At 42.8% G+C, this 20,832-nt stretch overlaps 1 protein-coding gene and 2 long non-coding RNA genes across 3 annotated transcripts in view; 2 read left to right on the plus strand and 1 right to left on the minus strand.

Moving 5' to 3' along the window:
- The window catches only part of col6a3 (collagen, type VI, alpha 3), a 47,478-nt gene extending 35,841 nt beyond the window's left edge, over positions 1-11,637 (plus strand). Inside the window, exons 54-71 of the mRNA XM_037108788.1 lie at positions 405-455; positions 780-815; positions 930-992; positions 1,296-1,358; positions 1,939-1,971; positions 2,084-2,120; positions 2,232-2,243; positions 2,352-2,848; positions 2,959-3,061; positions 3,229-3,930; positions 4,623-4,728; positions 4,828-4,883; positions 5,202-5,462; positions 6,110-6,184; positions 7,486-7,671; positions 8,270-8,329; positions 9,285-9,470; positions 10,752-11,637. Coding sequence (XP_036964683.1) covers positions 405-455; positions 780-815; positions 930-992; positions 1,296-1,358; positions 1,939-1,971; positions 2,084-2,120; positions 2,232-2,243; positions 2,352-2,848; positions 2,959-3,061; positions 3,229-3,930; positions 4,623-4,728; positions 4,828-4,883; positions 5,202-5,462; positions 6,110-6,184; positions 7,486-7,671; positions 8,270-8,329; positions 9,285-9,470; positions 10,752-10,792 — 2,568 coding nt within the window. The 3' untranslated portion in view covers positions 10,793-11,637. The remainder of the gene's footprint in view (positions 1-404; positions 456-779; positions 816-929; positions 993-1,295; positions 1,359-1,938; positions 1,972-2,083; positions 2,121-2,231; positions 2,244-2,351; positions 2,849-2,958; positions 3,062-3,228; positions 3,931-4,622; positions 4,729-4,827; positions 4,884-5,201; positions 5,463-6,109; positions 6,185-7,485; positions 7,672-8,269; positions 8,330-9,284; positions 9,471-10,751) is intronic.
- Positions 11,638-15,899: 4,262 nt separating this feature from the next.
- Positions 15,900-18,230, minus strand: LOC119025336. Its single transcript, XR_005076783.1, has 3 exons — positions 18,079-18,230; positions 17,766-17,939; positions 15,900-16,261 (listed from the first exon to the last, which is right to left on the minus strand). It is a non-coding gene; the product is annotated as an uncharacterized LOC119025336 (long non-coding RNA).
- A 49-nt stretch (positions 18,231-18,279) lies between these two features.
- LOC119025335 lies at positions 18,280-19,346 on the plus strand. The gene is made up of 2 exons (XR_005076782.1): positions 18,280-18,868; positions 19,014-19,346. It is a non-coding gene; the product is annotated as an uncharacterized LOC119025335 (long non-coding RNA).
- The last annotated feature ends 1,486 nt before the right edge of the window (positions 19,347-20,832 follow it).

Raw genomic sequence — 20,832 nt, forward strand, 5'->3', positions numbered from 1 at the left:
AAGAATGAAACCACATCTTCTCTGCATGTACTGTGAAATAAGACCTAACCCAAAATATCACTTGCATGGTTAGTCTCGTTGTTTATGAAACCAACTGTCTGTACTCTAAGATATAGTAGACGGTCATTTGCTGATCTACTTAATAACCGTCCTTTGTGAAAGAGAACACCGCTGGCAGGAGAACGTCTGCTTCAGCCTGCGAGTTTAGGAGGTTTTCATTTGCATCGCTCTCATGTGCGGTTTAAAACAAGACTTATGTTGCTTTGTGTTTTATATCTGATAATATATGTGGGGTGTTTTTAATCAGGGTAATGTTATTGTTGCTGAGCTCTCTCTCTCTCGAATGCTGGATACAAGGTCTTCTGAAGAAAACAATTCAGTAGAGCAATTTCTTTTTCTTGTAGGGTGAAGATGGCAGAGATGGCTTCGGCACTCAAGGGCCTGATGGAAGAAAGGCAAGTGAATGTTGACCTCTAGTGATATATGTATTTGTATATGGTAATCAAAAGTTGTGTCTTCATTCTTAGGTTAACATTACAATTAGATTTAACTAATCGATTGATATGTATGAAACTGAATTTGGAGAAGCAGACATGAATGATATGATGATAAGCAGAGTTATTGAATTGTTAGTGTAACTACTATTGTTGTTAATGACTCTAAAGTCCTTGATCATGGCTGTGGTCCATTTAAATATACAATATCAGCAGAACCATACACTTAAAGGGACAATAATGATGTAGATAATACTTAAAGCGTGCATCTATTTTCCTCCACAGGGTGATGAAGGCTTCCCAGGATTCCCAGGATCGAAGGTAAAGAAAAACACAGAGAATTGAAACTAAACTCTTAGGTTGTACACTTTGGCAACGTGCCTTCCTTTTGATGTTTGTCATTTGCAATAATTCTCTTTACTTCCTTCATTACAGGGAGCTGCTGGCGACCCTGGCCCTAAGGGCGGACCTGGACCCAGAGGAAATCGTGGACAGAGGGTACGTTTTCAGATCCTGGTTAGATTTCATGTATTGAAGATAAGAGGGCTACAGTGCAGCGGTACAGTGGTGCATGGTATCAGTTAAAGTCCTCCAACTGGACTGAAATTCACTGGACACATATGTTTGGTAATAAAATAAAGGACTGGATTTGTTTCAGACTTATAGTATGCAGTCTTGGCAGTGATCGGGCGGCATTAACATGTCGGAATAGTCTTTGAAGAGAGTGAGTTGTTAAAGTCAAGCTCTTCTTGAACTAATAATGCAGTGAATCATTTTTCTCTCGCTGTTTATTCTTTCCAGGGTATCTCTGGGGATGTTGGTACACCCGGACAGAAGGGAGAGGTTGGATATTCCGGGCCACATGTAAGCACATTTAAATTCCACTCTTTTCTTAACAGCTGTGTATATTCATTCAACTGACACGGTGCCACCATAGCAGAATATGATATATAATATATTCTATCACTGCTACAAGGAAGTTTTATACTGATGACTCTGTATGAGCAAACAAAATCAATGCATGATTTGAGGTATCTTACATCCTGAGGAAAATAGAAGCTCTGTAGCTTAGGGGCACAACTGATACGTGCCTTGCTACTAAGCTTTACCTCGCTAGACATAAAATTACCACTTAATGTTGAGAACTTTAAGTCTACTTTGTCTCACCATCATCATATTGCAGTTAGCATTCTCACAAACCTCATCGATGTGCAAACATACCCAAAAAAAGTGTTTCCAAATCAAGTGCATGCACCGGCTAGTGACGTGATGCCGTAGTGCTCATACCACTTTTGTCCACAGGGGCCGCCAGAATATACACAAAACGAAAGTTCCTTGTAGCAGCTTTAAGTTCTTAACTAAAATAATCCTGTTAAGAAATGTAAAAGAATAAGGCATCAGACGTGTCCAGATGTTCACACGACTGTTACTGCTGTTTCAACAGGGTCAGAAAGGACCGAGAGGACCAGGCGTCGTGGTACGTGCGCTTACATCAGACTGTTGTATTTAACTGTTCACAATATTATATATGGTCAACAGAGCAAAACTCTTCTTCTAAATTGTTGTCATCTTTTTCTCGCTGTCCTCAGCAATGTGACCTGGTCAAGAAAATCAGGGACAACTGTCGTAAGTTTGATTTAATAACTATCAGCACGAGTGCATCACAATGAAAAGCAATAACGTTCGAGTGTTACAAAAAAAATGTCTCACCACATTTTGTCTCTTTTTTTCTACCAGCTTGCTGTTTTGGTGAGTACAGACAAAATACTATCATTCGGACAATTAGTGTTTACGTGACTGTGTATGTACTGTATGCACAAGTATAGAGAGTGAAATCATGTATGTTGACGTCATCAGGTCAGCAGGAATGTCCGCTCTACCCCACTGAGCTGGCCTTCGCCCTGGATGTCTCTCAGGCCAACGGACGCCCATCCTTCAACAACATGCGTGACACAGTCCAGCGCCTCGTCAAAGACATCACCATCTCTGAGAGCAACTGTCCAAGAGGAGCTCGTGTTGCTCTGACCCTGTACAATGATGAAGTGACCACGGTGGTCCGGTTCGCTGATTCATTGAAGAAACGTGCTCTGCTGCAACAAATCGAGGGACTGCAGACCCTGCAGACGAGGAAGGAGCGCAAGTTGGACAACGCCATGAACTTTTTGGCCCAGAACACCTTCAAGAGAGTGCGCAGTGGTTTCCTCATGAGGAAGGTGGCCATCTTCTTCGTCGGTGCTGGGTCAGCCGGTCAGGCACAAGCACTTACTAATGCAGCTCTTCGCCTCCATGATTCTGGCATCGCCACTCTGTTCTTGGTCAATCGCGAGGACAGAGCGCTCAGCAGAGCACTGCAGGTAAAACAAACAACGCAGGGCAAGTAACACAAAGGGGAAGTTGCATTACATACATTTGTATGTTATATATTCCTTTTAAAAAATGTTTTGCTTCTTTTTTTTAACACCAGGTCAACAACACAGTCCTGGCCCAGGTTATTGTCCTCCCCAGCCCTGGAAGTGCACAGTACGATTCGGTCATCCAGAAGGTTATGAACTGCCATGTCTGCCTGGGTAAGAGCTTTGAGTTTGTACACCAGCGCCGACGTCACAGCTAAAGTATTTGTAAGAATCGCTTATTTTTGAGTCTCTTTGAGGTGACAAAAAGAAAATCTTGATATATCTTTTAATGATTTGAAATGTAGACTGCAAAAGTTACATTATGTGTTTTCCTGTTGCAGACACCTGTTCTCCAGACCAAATGTGTGACTATGTGCCCCCATCGATCGGCCGAGACAGAAGATCTTCCGCCACAGACGTTGACATCGACATGGCGTTCGTCATGGACAGCTCAGAGTCGACCTACCCAGTATTCTTTACAGAGATTAAACGCTACATAGCGCACATAGTGGAGCATCTACAGGTGTCTACAAACCCCACATCATCTGTTCATCACGCCAGAGTGTCTGTGATCCAGCAAGCACCTTACGGGTTCATCAACAACAGAACCGGATCTCCCATCCATGTGGATATCGGTTTGACCGACCAAAACTCAGGTCAGGATGTTGTCAAATTCCTGCTGGAGAAGACGCCACAGTTGGAGGGCGGCCGGGCACTGGCAGCAGCCATCGAATCCACAGTGGAGCAGGTGTTTGACAAGGCCCCTCTACAACGAGACAGGAAAGTCCTGGTGCTCTTCGTAACAGGAAGTGTGGTGGAAGAGGAGGCGCAGCTGATGCGTATTGCCACTGATGTCAAGTGCAGAGGCTACTTCCTGGTCATCCTGGGCGTGGGTGAGAAGTTGACTGCAGAGGATGCTCGTGTCTTGTCACACATGGCGAGCGAGCCTTCTGATGTCTTCTTCAAGCGGCTTGACAGCATCTCGCACTTCTACGACAAACACATCCTGAACTTCGGCCAGCTGATGCCAAAGTATATCAGCAGTAAGTTCAGGATAGATATTAATCTTTCTGTCAATTTTTTATGACTTTGTGTTCACTTTTTATTAGTTATACGTTTAGGCCTAAAGGCACATTGTGCAGGATTTTCCCTTTATGTTTGTAAACACACCATCTGAATGTGCAGCAAGCATTTCTAGGTGGGTAAGCCACCAACCTAGTGCGACAGTTTTTTACAACCTGGGAATGAGACTTAACAATCAAATTAATCTAGAATCATTAACACAAGGGAGCTGTCAAATTCTTTTACAGAGTTTGTTCATTTTGAAAGAACAATGGCAGCTCCTCAAGAGCTTTATGTAGATGCCAACATCAGTTATACCTTAACTGATGTTGGCACCTTCACTGTTACCTTCACTTTTTGTGGAGGAGCGTGTACCCCACGTACAGAGGCTGTGTCCTCACCGCAGCAGAGCAGGATACGATTTCATCTTGTGGCCCTTCGCTGCATGTCATCCACCCCCTAATCATCCCATTTCCTGTCTCTCTTAAGGCACAAAAGACCGAAAAAACAAATAAAAACAACTGCACAGAAATAAGAAAACACAGGCAGAGGGCAGAGAGAGACATCGCTGAATTCTTCCCATCGGTCACAAGCTTTTTAGAGGAAATCCTGCAAAGTTAATCCAGGTCACTGTGAGTCACATGCTGCGGTCTGTTATTTTTTTTCTTTTCAGTTGAAAGTGCCTTCTACATGTCGCCTGAAGTCGCCAAAAACTGCTCGTGGTTCCAGAGCGACCAGCCACGAAAAAACCCCTTCACATCATCATCGCAGCAACAGGAGTAAGTGTATCGTGAGATCTTTATGGATGTATCATCGGTTGCTGTTAATATTCTGGAAACATTAATGTTTTAATCCACCGTTCATTGGCCCTTTTACAGGAAACATCAGAAACAACATGAAAATCACCAGGCAGTCCATCAGAGAAAGCACAAAGGTAAGATTATGAATGTGTTAAACTACTTCAGCAGGCGAAGTCAGTTTAAATGCTGTTTGAGTTGGACTGTTGTATTCTGTTTTCTTTACGGTGAGTCATGCAGAGCTAACCGCTAACACTAGCTGCACATAAATCAGCAGTCAGCACCCTTGTTCACACTTCTCTCAGACTTGTTATCGCAACAGAAAAATTAACTCTAAAATGATCTTTCCCATCACTCTGACATTTTTCCCCAACGGCTTCTTGCCTCCTGTTGTTTTTTTTTTATTTTACTGGTCCTTGTCCGGCCGTGACACCACCTTGTCTCACCCCACTCAGATGCAGATGTGCTGCACGTCTCCAACGTCACCTCCAGCAGCTTGAAACTGCGTTGGAGCAGCCCGGACCCCAAGCTCTTCGTCTACTTCGAGGTCACGGTGACACGGTTGAGTGACCATGCCCTGGTGCTGAAGACCAACGTCTCAGGAACCGAGCTTTCTGTGGACAACTTAGAGAGTTCTCAAACATATCTCGCCACGGTCACTGCTCACACTGCAGAGGGTCACGCCGTCTCCACCCGCAAAGGCATCATGACTACCAGTAAGAGCTTAAACATACGACACACAGGTTTTATTGCTTACCAGCAATAAGCTAAAAGATAGTGATATACATGGCTTTTTACTTATCTATGTTTTGTAGTTTTTTAGAGAGGGGGTTGTAATTCCTGCAATTGAACTAAAGCTGAATTAAACACAAAATTAAACGAAACGAAACATCAAAGGAAGAGTACACCATGAAGTAATTTCGCTCGTTATGTATTTACCCTCGTGCTTCTGGAGTAAAAATGGTGTAGCTGCATCCTCCTAAAAAAGTAGCTGAGGACTTGTTTTAAAAATACAGCAAACCTTCTGAAGTCCTAATATCCCAGATTTCAAAAGACATTAATGAAATCTTCACTGTGGCTGCAAAGCTAAAAGCGTTAGCGTGCAACAGATCTGAAGTGAGTACACAGCACAGCCATGTGTTGAAGGTCTTTTCAAAAACATTTTGGGAACTTGGGGCTCCTGCAGACTCTATGGGATGTTTTTGTGCATGTTGTTCATCAGTTTTGTTGACGTTTTAAAACAAGTCTCCACCTTCTTCAGTTGTTTAGGAGAATGCTGCAACCCTGGGTGAACTATTCCTTAAAAACATGCCTTCACTCTGTCACTGTAGCTGCTCCATGACTGCTGGTTTCACTTTTACAGAAGCAGCAGAGGCGAAACCACCCAGCCAAGTCACCCGTACTGTAAACACCGCGCCACTGGACAAACCAGAAACTGGTGAGTGACTGTGCATATCTTTATATTTTAGTAGTAAAGATGCACATAAACATATATACTGATTTTTTACAGCTTGCAAAAGATTTTTTTTTCTTTATGTAACTGATATGAAGTGACCAGTAACTTGTACTTTGGGGGTGTTTCAGCTTGAAGTGATTCTCCGAGAGTGTAAATATGACATTTAACTCATCCCAGAGATGCAGGAATATAAATCTATTCAGTATTTACTCTGTATCTGCCTGGTGCGTTAATGCTGATGGCCTCTGTGGATTTGTGTTTGGCTGCGTTTCCTCTGCAGAGAGTCGGTCATATAAATAAAACCTGATGGTTCAACTCAAAGAACATAACAGGCTACGCTCTGATGCAGCGTTGTTTCAGCTCAACTACAACACAAATGTACTATTAATCAGCACGATTAGCACAATGCTTAAACTTACTGTGGCTCATTCGGGAAAACTTATGAAATCTACAGCTCGGCTCGTGGAGTTCTGGTTTGTAGATTTAATCTTTTCTGTAAAATGTTGTGACAAAGAGAAGAGTTGAGGTTGCAGTATCTGAGTCACTTCAGAGAAAAATGCATTGTGTTGTTAGTATTAGAGAAGATTAATGGTGCATAAATTTGTTTAAGGGGTGAGGCCTCACAGCCGCCGCTTCTTAACAGAGACAGAGAGGGAGGACGGCTTTTCCCTCCCCTGCTATCATTCAGCTGATTAATAATATAGCAACGTTGTCTTGTGCTGTACTTTGAGCACAGAGTATGTTCTCTACTAACACTCTGCAGCAGGAGGCAGCCAAACCTCCAAAGGATTTCTATCATAATAACCTGTGAAGAATTACCTCTGGTGTTCGATATCCTGAATTGGTCTCGTGCAGATAACACAGCTGGACCACACAGACATTCAAATCCTGGATGACTGAATGAACTAACAGAAACTGTAGTTACAACAAACTAACTTTTCAGTTCACTCATGGAAACCCATTTTTAAACCCTTTACCTTCCACTGACTGTCAGTCTTTAGTTGTACAAACCACCTTAATCAGCATGTTATGTCACTATGCTAAATGCTGTTTCCTCTGTACTTTAACAATAAAGTATATCAGCGCTCATTTGGACCCTTTAGAAAACCCCTGAACTTCTAATATTATTATACTTACAAACTACCAGTGCACAGTAACTGCTGTTTTCCTCATACAAATATATATATGTACATTAATTTCTAACACAAACTCATCCTCTCTCCCTGTCTGTCCTCCTTCACTGCTGTTGTTTTTTTTGTTTTGTTTTTTTGTGCATGTTCTAGTTAATGAGCTTGCAGACCCATGCTCACTTGACTATGACCCTGGAATGCCGTGCAAAGACTATCAGGCTAAGTGGTTCTTTGACAGACAGAACGGGATCTGTACACAGTTCTGGTATGGAGGTTGTGGAGGCAATGACAATAGGTTCGACACTGAGGCCCTCTGCTTGAAAAACTGCATGAGGTCAGGTGAGTGTTTGTCGGAGTCAGGTTCCTCTGAGGGGACGAGCCTCCGCCTGGTGTGATGATGATGGCGTGACATAATGCAGCATGTTATGAGCTTCATCTCTAGATACAGAAACCGACAGATGACTGTTTGCTTAACCTTATGCCAGAAATTTACAGTCCAATCGCAGCAAAGCAAACTCGACATTTGGCTCGATACCACTCGAAACAGAAAAAAAAAGACAAAGAAGAGAAACAGAACTGAAACATGTATGAAGCTACCAACAGTCAGTTAAATACACACAATTCATAGAAAGGAAAGGAAACCAATAAAGGAATCCAAATCTTACTCCTGATATAACTTCTCAACTATCACCGATCACATGAGGTATTGGGAAAATGTGGATTACATCTTAATACAGAGGGGCGATAAGTGCGCTTGGGAGTTTAGTCGGAAAAGAGACGCGACCTGCCAGCGCGGATCACTTGTGTCAGATAATGAGATTTACATCTGTGTAAACGACCGTGGTCATTTTTTTAATCCACGTTGCATTACATGTTAAAAAAAAAATCCGCAGCTGGTAAAAGTCTCTTCCTTTAAGCTATTTTCATATTTCCACAGAGCCGGAGCCTCAGCCAAACGTGCAGCAGACTGAGCAGGTGGAGATCCTCCCGGCCCCTGGTGAGATCTGATATACAGTCGCCACATAGCGTGAATAGTTTCCTGTAGACTTGCGGGATTGTGTTACCGTCTCTTCCCTTCAGCTCCCGGTTCTGAAGACATGACTGCGTGTGCACGTGTTATGATATGCAAATGCAAGCCAATAGGAAAGAGAAAGCACTTCCTTCCAAGCAAATCCACATCCTCAAATCCTCAAAACTTGAATCAAACCTTGCAGAACCCCCCCTGATGTCAGACATATATCTGGACATCAAGCCACACATGTTGCATGTTATATCGCTGTTACGTAACTTCCACAATCTTTTGCTCACTTTGCAAAAACAACCACTCCTTTGTGTCAAACCCTCCTCCTCCTCCTCCTCCTCCTCCTCCTCCTCCTCCTCCTCGGCTGCCCCTCCAATGATCTAAACGACTGACGGAACAAGCGAAGCGCCAAACGTGGAAAATGAGAAGGTTACGCTTTTGTCACAGGAGCGAGCCAAGTCATAACCACGGAGAAAATGAATGGAAAGCCTTGTTCACTGCTTCATTGTTTTTCTGGCAGCCGTCCTCACACAGAGCAACTTCAATTTGTCAGTACCTCATCAGCGTTGGAGGCAATTGGCACGACATCCGTACAGTAATACAAAGTCTGCTTCAAACCAAATGTGCTATACCTCATGATTGTGGAAGAAGAAAAGTCTTGCGGGGATGGAAGTGCTTTTGGTTTTTCCTTGAACCATTTATGAGGATTATACTGATTTCCATCCCACAACACAAACAAGTCATGGGCTAAATTCTGCAATCATGTCTTCATTACTGCTCATTATGTATAATGGTGATGATATATTCGCTGCTGATTGCACCGCTCATTATTATACATACTAAAAAATCTAATTTAGCGGCGGCCTTGCCAGACGTATGTGCGCTCATGTGTTCTCATACTTTTTTCTTTTTCTTACTTTCCCCGGCACAGCGGCCTCTACAGCCGTGGACATCTGCCAGCTTCCCAAAGAGGAAGGTACGTGTGCCAAATTTGTCCTGAAGTGGCACTTCGACGCCCCCAGCAAGAGCTGCACACGCTTCTGGTACGGAGGCTGCGGCGGAAACCAGAACCGCTTCGACACGCACGAGCAGTGTGTGAAGGCCTGTGGAAAACCAGGTAAATGTCTTGTTCGTTGTAATAAACTCCAAGTGACAATGTGGAAGCGCAGGACACTGACAAATGATGGGAAAACAGCTGCATGGCCGCTTTTCTAGAGTAGAGGACACACGTTACTGTAAATACAGCCGACAATCAACCATAACATCATAAAAGCTGCAACAAAATATATTAAAAGAAACTTTATCATGCTGTTAATTCTTATTTTGGCAGATATCTGAAACAGTGAGCCAAACAAACTAAGATCATGCAGTTTGAGTTGGCACACACAGTAGCCAAAATAAATTAACAAATTTACCATCTCAGGGGAAACAGTTACAGCACTCACAGTGTACAGTATGAGTCATGCTGACAAAAACTCCTTCACTGTCTTCTATTAGAATAATTTGTCAAAGAAAAACAACGTTTTAATGTTGACCTGTAATGATTTGGTCTCCCATAAAAAAACAAGTTTCTGTACACACAATGTAAAATCGAGTTAGTATGCAGTGTCTGCCAGTAGAAACATAAACATAAACATATAATAACGGCACTTAAGTACAATCCACAACATTTCTTTAACAAATTTAACTGCTAAAATTGTACATGAAAACACATGTGATATGTTTATAAAGTAGTAATGAAGAGTTCAGTTTTGATCCAGTTCAAACCTTTATTTTAGCAATGATATCAAGATTTACAACATTACTCTGTGAAAACAGCTGCACACTGAGGCGAACTGTTCAGATCATCAGCTTGAAGAGTGTCAGTTGTCGATAATTCCACATGTTCAGTGCAAACAAACTGAAGGTAGATTTTCAGAGTCGACCCAGTGGGACTGGTAGCACATGACAGTTAGCAGAGCGAGTTTGATCGGGTCCTGTGGGACATTCAAGTACAGATGTTTTATAATTTGGTGAACGTCCAATATGTCTCTCCAAATCTCCCATGTGGCCTCCATGAAGTAACTGCTTGAACTCAAAAGAGTAAAATATCTCAACGATAGCCTGGATTGATCGTCCTGCTCAAGCTAACTAGCTAATGGCCGCTTCAGTCATGAATGTATAAACAGAAAACAGTTATTAGCTTTGGAGTGTAAATCCAACAGTCAATTCTTGTCTATAGCACCTTCATGTAAGTGAAATGCTGTGCAAAGTTTCACAGCCCAATGTGCTCAGATAACTGGGGGCCAGATTTGGGACTGATTCATTAAAAGGTTTTCAGGACATCTTCTTAGTAAATAACGAAGCTTCTTTACATAAAATGGCTAACCATGATTTTCCTTTTCCATTCATCCCCCAGTACAAATCAACCAAGGCGTCATCGCTGCAGTAAGAACATAGGACCAAAGTGACGCACGGCCAGCTTTCGCCTCCGTTTAGGGGATTCTGAGGAGAACCATCCAAAATGGCCGCACTGTCAGGATGCAATACCGAAGCAATGGTGGCTGCACTGGATTCCACAAACATGGACTTTTATCCCCAAAATTCTTGAAGTAGTCTTTTTCACAACGAGAAGGAAGGCAACACGATTTGCTGCATGATTTGTTTTAACCTACTGGTGCTACATAGTATGTTTGTTTTACAGATGAGATGTTAAAGTGCATTCAGTCAAGTTTTCTGGAACAATGACATCATACAAGTTTTTTTTTGTTAAAATGCAGTTTTATGATTAAGCAAGAAGCATATATGAATATCTTGGACAGAGATAAATTAGTACATGCAGGACTGGCATTAATTGATGCAGTACCATTTTTTTTTGTATTGTGTTTTTCTTTTGTTGTTTTTTTTTTTTTACATTCCACATTCACATAGCAACAGCGGCTTCTATTGATTTATATTGTTTTTAAGCTCACTTGATCCCTGTGGAATCATTCCTTCACTATGCTACAGTCACACAGTCCACACTAATGTTTACACAAGTCTTGTACGGCGGTGTGTGTGTGTGTATTTTGACCAACTGCTCGGATGCTAAATCATTGACGTAACGTTAAGTGCACTTCAGGATCCGCTGCCTCAGACACACACACTCACGTTCCAGCCATCGAGAAGAGGAATGTACTTGTCAAGCTGTTTTTTTTTTTTTTTGTTTGTTTTTTAATTTTTTGTTTCATTTGGTTTTGCTGACATTTGTGTTTCATCTGGGTATAGGGGAAATAAAAATGAATTAGACTTTCTAATAAACATGAGCAACTGATTCTTTTCTTTCTTGTTTTGAATTAAAAACAGCTTTTCCAAACCTGGTGCCGACATTACCCACAATTCACTGGGTGTTGAGGTCTTTATGATCTGTTGGAAGAGTGTCTTCATATCATCCAGACTTGGATTTACAGTTCCTGACCTCGTGGACCTGAAGTGACAGTCCAGTACATTGTTTTAACATTTTTGATTTGGTGGCCTTTTCGTTTAAAAAAATATACATATTCATAGCAGCCACAGTACTCAGGATCAGCACAAGTCACTGCAGGCACAGCAACAATAACGCCAGACAAACATCTACTGCAGACATTCCCTCAGAGGTCAAAACTAAAATCTATCAAAGTCAAGATAAGAGAAGTGGAAACTGTGTCATTGTCTGGAGAGGAGAAGATTAAATATTTGGTCAGTAAATTTCAAACTTTAGAAAGCCTGGGAACGTGTTCGCTGTCCAACCACAGTAAAACGTCCAGATGTCACTTCTGCTGGGTGTTTGAGTGACTTCACCGTTCTAATAAACTCACCAGATTTCCTCCAGTAATCATCACTTCACTTCAGCATTTCATCACCTCATTTGACGCCACGGTCCGTCATTTTTTCCCCCCAACATGGAACACATTTGTAATGAGGAGTAAATAAATCATATTGTGATGCAAACAAGGACTCAAACTTTTACACACTTGTCCCTTTCTTGTTTCGACATGACGGTGAACATTTGAGAAATGGTTTTCTCAGGTTTGACTGGAAAAACTTGACCTGGCTGCACAGAGCTTGGACCTGAACCCCATCTAACACCTTTGAGATGAACTGGACCACCTGGCAGACATTAAAGCAACGAACATCAGCGTCTGACGGTTTTGGAACGAGATGTTCAGGTGTCCACAGACTTATGAGCATGAAGTGCACATATTAATATCTATGACAGACGGGTGGAACAAAGCTGTCACGATAAGTGAGAAATCTGATTTGGTAGTTTGGGTTTTGCACGGTGAGCAGCTGAAGCCTTCCGGCACTGTGGGACTCTGTTTTGAATGTCCCACATCGCAACGAGTAAAATCTCATTAACACATTAAAACTTCGCTCTGGAAGACGATTATTCAAATCCTGAAACCAAAACCGAGAACAACTGCTTGCAATTAGTGGTGAGACTTGACATATTTACACTTGTGCTGTGAAGTCATCTCTGTGGGTGGGAATTTGCTCTTTTGGACAGATGTGATCAATATCCAAACAGCTGTATGGGACTTTTCATGAGTGTTATATCTCATGTTGACATATACACACATGCAAACCTCATTTTATACACCGGACATACGTTAACATGTAGGCTGACATGGTGGGTGATCAGTAACAAACTTCTCTCTCTTTGTCGTGATTACCAACTGCTGTCATCACCGTTCCAAAACCATCCATCCATCTTCTCACGCTTATCTGGGGTCGGTCACGGCGGCAGCAGGCTCGGCAGGTTATTCCAGATGTTTCTATCCCCAGCAGCGCCCGCCGTCTCTTCCTGGGGGATCCCCGAGGTGTTCCCGAGCCAGATGAGATGTGTAATCGCTCCAGTAAGTTTTGGGTCTCCTTCCAGTTGGCACCCAGGAGGATCTTGATCAGCTTCCCGAACCACTCCAACTGGCTCCTTTTGAATGTGAGCAGCGGCTCGGCTCTGAGCTCCCTCCAGAATTTCGAGCTCCTTTTGACCTGGGGCAACATGCCACCACCATCGCAGACCTTATTTTTGTCAAGTTGCAACACACACAGCCATCCTCCACCCCAGAAGGGTAATAACAGGAATGACAGATTCAACAGGAAAGTGCACTTAAAAGGAAGAATCTTAGCTAAAAGCAGGGACAACAAAGCAGGGAGTTGAGCGCAAGGAGATTTATTGAGGCTTTACTGGGAGTGTGCAGGTTAGAGTGGAGAGAGACTCTGGTTAGAGACTCTGTGGGAGAGGAGCAGGAGTAGTAGTAGAAGTAGCTCATGGTGGCGCTGGTGGATAGCGTGGTGTGATAAGTTCAGGAAAGCTCAGGGCAAAGCTGATGGCTGCAGAGGTGCTGAGGGCTGGGTCACTGGAAACAAGTAGCTGTAAACGAGGTGGATCACTCAGAGGCTGCAGATCCTGAATTGAGGAATTGAGACACAGCCAGTCAGTAACCAGGGCTTTTCAGCAGCTGATTGCCAATCTGCTGCAGGTGTGTGATTGTGTCAGCAGCTCCAGTGAGAGGGAACCTCGCCCAGCCTCTCAGTGCACCTCTGCAAGACAAAAAACACAAGTCCAGCACAGAAACCTGAGTGACTGTGACAGACAGGCAATAAAACCTAAATGGTGCACCCCCACAAAGCTGGAGCTAGCAGTCACAGTATTTCATGTTAACAATATGCCAAATAAAAGCTGACACTGAACGTGATCAAGGCCAAAACAGCTGTATTCATACAATATATTTGGTTATAAATAAGTTTTACTAGCTGTAATATGAGAAATCTAAAATGGCACATTTGGAGTTGGAGCCAAAATATGTCTCGACTAAAATCTCTCTAACGTTGCTCAGCTGCACATAATTAGCATCAATCCTGACAGAAGTAACGTTCAGATGTTGTGCTGTGGTTCTGTTGAGCTGCAACTGCATCATTCCAAGAGGACATTTTTCTTGTCACTTTAAATATATCTATAATTTCTCCTGGTCGTGACAGTCTGTTAGGTTTACTTCAGGGCCGCAGGAGTTAAAAAGTAAAGAGAATACAGGAAAAAAAATGAAAGAAAAGAAAACCTGCCAGCTGCCCGTTTACAAGTAAAAACAGAGGCCACAGCGACCGGTAACTCTGCGTCAGAATTTCCACAACGAGCAGAAAGTGACTGACGGCAGCTCGCTGTGGTACACTGCCGAAGCATTCAGCACACGCCAACGAAAACCACCTTCTCTCCTGCAGCACGCAGCCACCCAGCAGCAGAATGTGCATTAAACAAATAACCTCAGCGGCGTTAAACAGGGCGAATCGTTATTAAGGTTTCCGTGAGGTGATGAGTGGGTCACAAAGAACATGTGAAAGAGCGGGAATCCTCCTCTAACCTCTCCTCCCTCTCAAGCCCGACCGCCAGCGTTATTATTTCATATACAAGTCGACATTTCTCTCTGGCTGTTTTCTTTTTTCTTTCCCCCCCGTCTTTAAAACCTCTCTATCAAAATGTTGGACATTCTTGGGGAGCAGGAATGTGCTGCATCTATTGTTCGAGCGGTTTCTGGATCCTCTGGAGCGATTACTTCAGTACGCATGGTTTCACATAATAACCTGCTGGGGGTCGTCCAGGCATTTTTGTAGATCTTTGCTGACGTGAACGCAGCTCAGAGTTTCCACAGTTGATGGATACCTTCATTTGGGTGTTTTACAAATAAAGACTATGAGCTCTAAAGTCAAAAAAAAAGAAAAGAAAAGAAAAAAAGGCTGCACATATTTTGTTTGAATGCATCTGGAGCCGGAGAAGCTTTTTTTTTATTTTCTGTTACACAAACAGGATTTCAGATTCACGTCCTCATGATGATTCAACATCCTGTTAGCCACACATTGATACAAATCTGTAATTTTACAGACTTTTCCAGTGTTTTATAACCACATTAGAATATTGACACAATTGCCAAGTAGTGGGACGCCCCTGATAGTTGAGATGAGCGGAGATGCTGCGTCCTCGCTGTCCCAGGGTTCATCTCCAACCACCTCCTCTCTCTCTCTCTCTCTCTCTCATTCTGTTTCCTGACGCTGTTGCAGTTGAAGACTAAAGCCAGGAAAAGCTCAAAAAGTAGAAATAAAATAAATGTAAATGGGAATTTGCACATCACAAAACATCATGAAAAGTCTGTCACTGAAAAACCATAAAATTGTCTTTTTTTCCATATAAAAACACTTGCAAATCTCTCAAAATCCCCCCCAAACATGTTCATTTTAGTTTAATTGATATATTTTGTTTTACATGTATTATATTCAACTACTGACGAGGTGTTTCAGGGGTGTTTTCTGTGGGAGGGAGACCTTTTACAGTCACAAGAACCAAGATAACACCGTTAAGGAAAGGAAAATAGCATAAAAGGTCTCCTTTACTTGACAGATATCTTGTTTAATACTAGATTCTTCCACTACAAAAATGCTCAGTGTATTTTTTTAAATCAACTCTCCTGCTACGTGTTTCACAAATACCACCAGTTGTGATGCCTCTCCTGCTGCAGGCGGAGCTGAGAGTTAATCACAGCCCACCGTGTATATCCATTTGTATTTTCATTGTTTTTTTAACATGTAGAAATATCTGTAATTAAACATTAAAAAGCCAAAAACAAAGACAAGATCTCATGTAAAATTACAGCTCAAAACTGCATCTTCATTTGCAAAATTACTGTTATTTTGTTGTTGCTCGGGGTGACAGCGTCATATCATCAGGAGCTGAACAGACGAGAGGAGCTCTCATCTCTTCCAGTAAACTGAGAGTCTCTTTTGGTTCCACCATATGTTGCCTTCACCAAACCCCCGTGGCTGTGTGGTCGCCTCCTCATGCCGATGATTCATATAAGGTCCTGGGAGTGCCAGTGTAAACATTGTTGGAAGAAAGACCGTCGCAGAGTTTTGTGCCACAAACTGTTCAGAGACATAATTGAGAAATGAGTGGTTTCTCTGAACAAGTCTGGGAGAAACTTTGAAAACCAAAGTGCGTCGGTTTCATCTGCATGAAGTTCTCGGTAGACGAGTGAAATAATAATTGGGGGGTTCAAACTTGTGTTTTGATGCGAGGAAACCCAAGAAAAAGAGGCTTTTGTGGGGCCTTGAAGCTGCCGGTGGAGGATCGTGTAGTTGCGGTTTGCTCGACTACTTTCCAATTGATGAACTTGGCGAGGTGGGAGTACGAGCGTGGGAGCTGCGCTGGTGGATTAATGCTCCATGTGGCCAAAAGAACAAGAGGAGGGGGGAGAGCGGCGAGGAGGTTTTACTGCTGTAGCTGCACACATGCAGTCGTTCCATCCATGACTCACACCGCTGGCTCTGCATCTTTCCACAAGAGCCATAAAAGTCAGGGGCCTGTAATGACTTTCACATTGAGCGGCAGAGCTGTAAATGCAGTCCCACTATCTGCAGCTCCTGAGTCACAGCACAAACCACCAGCAGACTCATCTCTTCCCTCTCCCACCGCCTCCCCCCCGGCTCCCCTCAGCTGAAACTGGGCATTCTGTGGCATCTCCGACATGCTTGTCAACTATTGCCCATTCATGGTCAGGGATAAATGCTGAGCATGCAGTCTGCAAATCTCCCTGGACCGAATGTTGCCAAGTTAAACGTCGAACATGAAAGGGCATAAATGATCTGAGGGGAACAGAGGGAGAAGATGTTGCTCGACTGGAAAAACTAAAATCTTTCTGTCCTCAAGAATGTCATAACGTTGTGGTGACAGCGAGGTCAACACGGTCGGCACGTTCCCACAGGATGACTCAAACCCAACGACATCTGTCGGCTGGCATTTTAGATTTTATTCAAAACCAGAGAAAATGTTTTACTCTATTTTTTTTTCTATTATCAGACTCAAAGGGACAGTTAGATCGACTATAGATACATACTTTATATAACCTCACTTCATAAAACCTATCTAACTATCCCTTTAAATCCAGGCAGTGTAAAGTCCAAATTGAACTTAAAGTTCATCCTGGAGAGTGTTTGGAAGCTTATTGCAAGTGTTCTTTCAAACAAAATAAATACTTATATTCGTCTGTTTCTCCGAAGAACAAGAAAATAAAACACGAACTGGCCCTGGTGTAAAAATACAAACAGATATTCTTTATTTTGGCTGGAATAATTCTCATGTAAGACTCTTAAATTACTCTCTAATCCAGGAGGCTTGTTATCCGAAGCTTATCACTCAGCTCTGGTATTATCTGACAAATCATTACGGAAGGAAATATTAAAACACAGCCAACTGTCAGGGAGTTTGTTCTGACTCCACCATAAACCGCTGGATTCAGTGTCAGCCAGACAACATGACGTCCTCTCGTGAGGTTCGTGGTTACTTTTCCTGCCTCGAGGCCTCTTCTGGCCCCTGCAGAGGCAGATTTTGTGCTAAAGACAGTTTGAAACAACAAATCAAACAAATCACCTTTTCAGCAGAACATCTACACTGTTGCTCTCCTGCAGCCAACAGGTGTTTTACATCAGAGAGTCGTTACAGGTCAGGTTTGGGAGACGACTGGGTGCTTGAATATCAAGGATACGGGGATGTTTCATTGTTCTGATCTTCCAAACAACTTTGGACTTGAACATTTCTGACCTCCTGCAAGAAAAATGAAGTCAGAACTCATGTTAGTAAACTCAGAGAAATCCATCAGCCTTGAGGAGGGGATAGGATGTATTTGTACTTGTACAGAGCGAGTGAATGAAATATTTTGATACGTTTCCAGGTATGAAACTACCATAAATCAAAACGTATAACGCTGTTGCCTCATGCCGTTTTCCCTCCTCTGCCTCCTGATCTGAGGGTTCAGAGACGTTTGTCCAAAAAACATAAAATGACTTGATAAAGCTCATTACAGCCTCACTGGAGGACGTTATCTACACCTGTAACATGCAGTAATTCCTGTTTCCCCTCACGGCCAATCAGGGAGTGACGACGCCCTCTTGTGAAGGCTTAAGGGAGGACGGGAGCGACACACCTGGTTTAAACACTGCAGACATCATCCACACAGACTGTCAGACACAAACTCTGCTCTGTTTAGACTTTGTTCTGATTTGTTTTTGTCATCATTTTTCTTTTTAGTTGAGGGAAAATGTGTCAAAATATCAGAATCAAATCAGAGCAATTGTCTTTCCTCTCAGCTTGATGCCTGCAGGTTTCTCTTGTTGTTTATCTCAACTGAACCTCTTCTTGATACCTGAGCCTTCAGTTTTTCCCAGTTTCATCCTGAGTATTTACGTTAGTTTGTGTCACGCAGCCTCGCGCCTGTTTCCAGACAGCTGGGGGGAAAAAGATGCATTCACACCAGACAAGCCAATCATTCTGTATGGAGGGAGAAACACACCTGCTTTGAGACATTATGGAAGACTCGGATAGTAACGAGGTGTTCAGAAATGCCCAAAAACCCGAACTTTTTAAGAAGGTGGCTGAAGGAATTAAAGAGGGAGGCAGTGAGAAGCATCTCATCCAGCAGCAGAGTGTAAACACAACCCTTCTCTGAAATCTGAACATGAAAACATCTACGAGTGGTAACTGTTTGCACTCAGTTTGTTTATGACGTGGACTTTTTTATATTTCATTGTTTTTATGCTCCATGAAACACACCTCACTGTACAATTAGATTATTTCAACAGTCTTTTATTTCTCTTTTCTCCCACGTTCGTGTGGTATTAGTCTGGTGCGATGATCTGCACGTCGTTAAGTTCCCGCTGAGGTTTCCAACAACAAATACAGAACAGATCAGAAGATGTTTGTCTGCAAAAACACATACATTAAAAACCAAAAACACACATGTGGCCTGAACATATTTTTGTTAGGAGCCACAACTGTCGTCTCTGAGGTCGGTTAGGAAACTTAAAACAGCGGCGAGGTGAAGAGGTTTCCGTTTGTTCGCGGCTCTGCGGCTCCTCGAGGCCCCTGACCTCCAGTTGAGGTAACGGGAGTCATCGCGAGAGGAATTCAGCCTCGTTCTGCAGAGTGAGAGATTAAAAACACATTCTGATAAGACGAATCTTTTCTGAGTGCATTCTTCGGATTCTCCCGAGGGCGACAGATGTTTTCACTCCGACATCCTTCGCCTGTGTGTGAAGGTTGCCATGAAAATGTAGACGATGGAAACAAAACAGTCCAGCCTGCTGCTGGTGAGCACACGGTCGTATTAACACGAAGCTGAATGATTTTACTGCTGATTGGACTCGACTGTGCTTGTGTGATAGATTTTTACCTCCAGTTTATTATTATTGAGCTGCTATTTTTGTTGTTTTGGCCATGAATTATTTTATACTCTTATGATAACAGCACATGCTGATTTATGAACATCAGCTTCACCTTAAATTAAAGAGTTTTAGATAACCTGTTGCTTCTTTACAGCCTGACTGACTGACTGCTGGTGTTTCTTGACCCTCAAAGTCTTTTTTCTTTCTTTTTTTAGCATTTCAGGATTAAATTTATGAATCTGGAAAGAAAAAAAGAGGGATGAAATTCGATTTTTGCAAATCACATTAGGCGGTTTTGAAATACATTCAGGTCAGATCTCCACAGATGTGTCTCAGTCTGGCTGCTCACATTAGATTTCAAAGTGTTTTTTTGAAGTATGACACACAAGCAGGGACTTTTTTATGGGGTAGAAGTTGATCCTGGGTCGGTGGAAAACTTGTGTGCATGTAAACATATGATTACTTTATTATTTTCAGACGAGAAACATTTTTCAGGAGCATCGTCTGGACATGTGTACAGTGGGATAAGACACTGAAACAAGCCTCTGCAAAAAAGGTGGACAACCTTTTCACCTGCGACATTCTGGTCGTTTCTCCGAGGGTACAAGTGCTCATCGCTCACTCCATCACTGTACACTCCTTCATGAAAGCTGTCCGGGACATTAAGAAGGTTTCACTGATGATCTTTTTTAGGACCACTCTGTCTTCCACCAATCTTTGCTGCACACTCTCATCTGATATCTCTGCAGGAAGCTCGCCGTGCATCATTAAAGAGGAGGCCGCCTGCTGCACAACTTGTGAGAGCCAGAGTGTTTTCTGGCTCATGGCCGTAAACAGGATCACTTGATTTGCAGAGTCTTCCAGAGGGGTTACAACGAGGAGCTCGACTGCACTATGAAGGAATTTACTCCCTTTTCATGGTGCTTTAATGGGACGTGCATCATTCTGTTGTAATTCTGTGTGTAGAGGCTGCGTGTAGACAGAAATATTGGCTGAGTATTGATTTTTTTTCAAACACAGGAACGTTGTGCTCGTGTAAACGTTGCTCCTGAGTTCCTCCAAAGGTTCCTGCGGTGGAAACAGGACGTTTGGTGATCTCTGTAATTCCCAGCACAATTCTGTCCAACTCCCAGCTGAGCAGAAGTGAAAACACCTGTGAGAGTGCTGCCACTAGGTTAGTTACAATGAACTCAGGTGACAGGTGTGTGTGAGAGAGCTGAACAGAGGGCAGTACTCATTTAAAATAATTTGCTCTTAAAAACAATTATACTACAATT

The sequence above is a fragment of the Acanthopagrus latus genome, chromosome 9 (assembly GCF_904848185.1).
Source record: "Acanthopagrus latus isolate v.2019 chromosome 9, fAcaLat1.1, whole genome shotgun sequence".
Classification (NCBI taxonomy): domain Eukaryota; kingdom Metazoa; phylum Chordata; class Actinopteri; order Spariformes; family Sparidae; genus Acanthopagrus; species Acanthopagrus latus.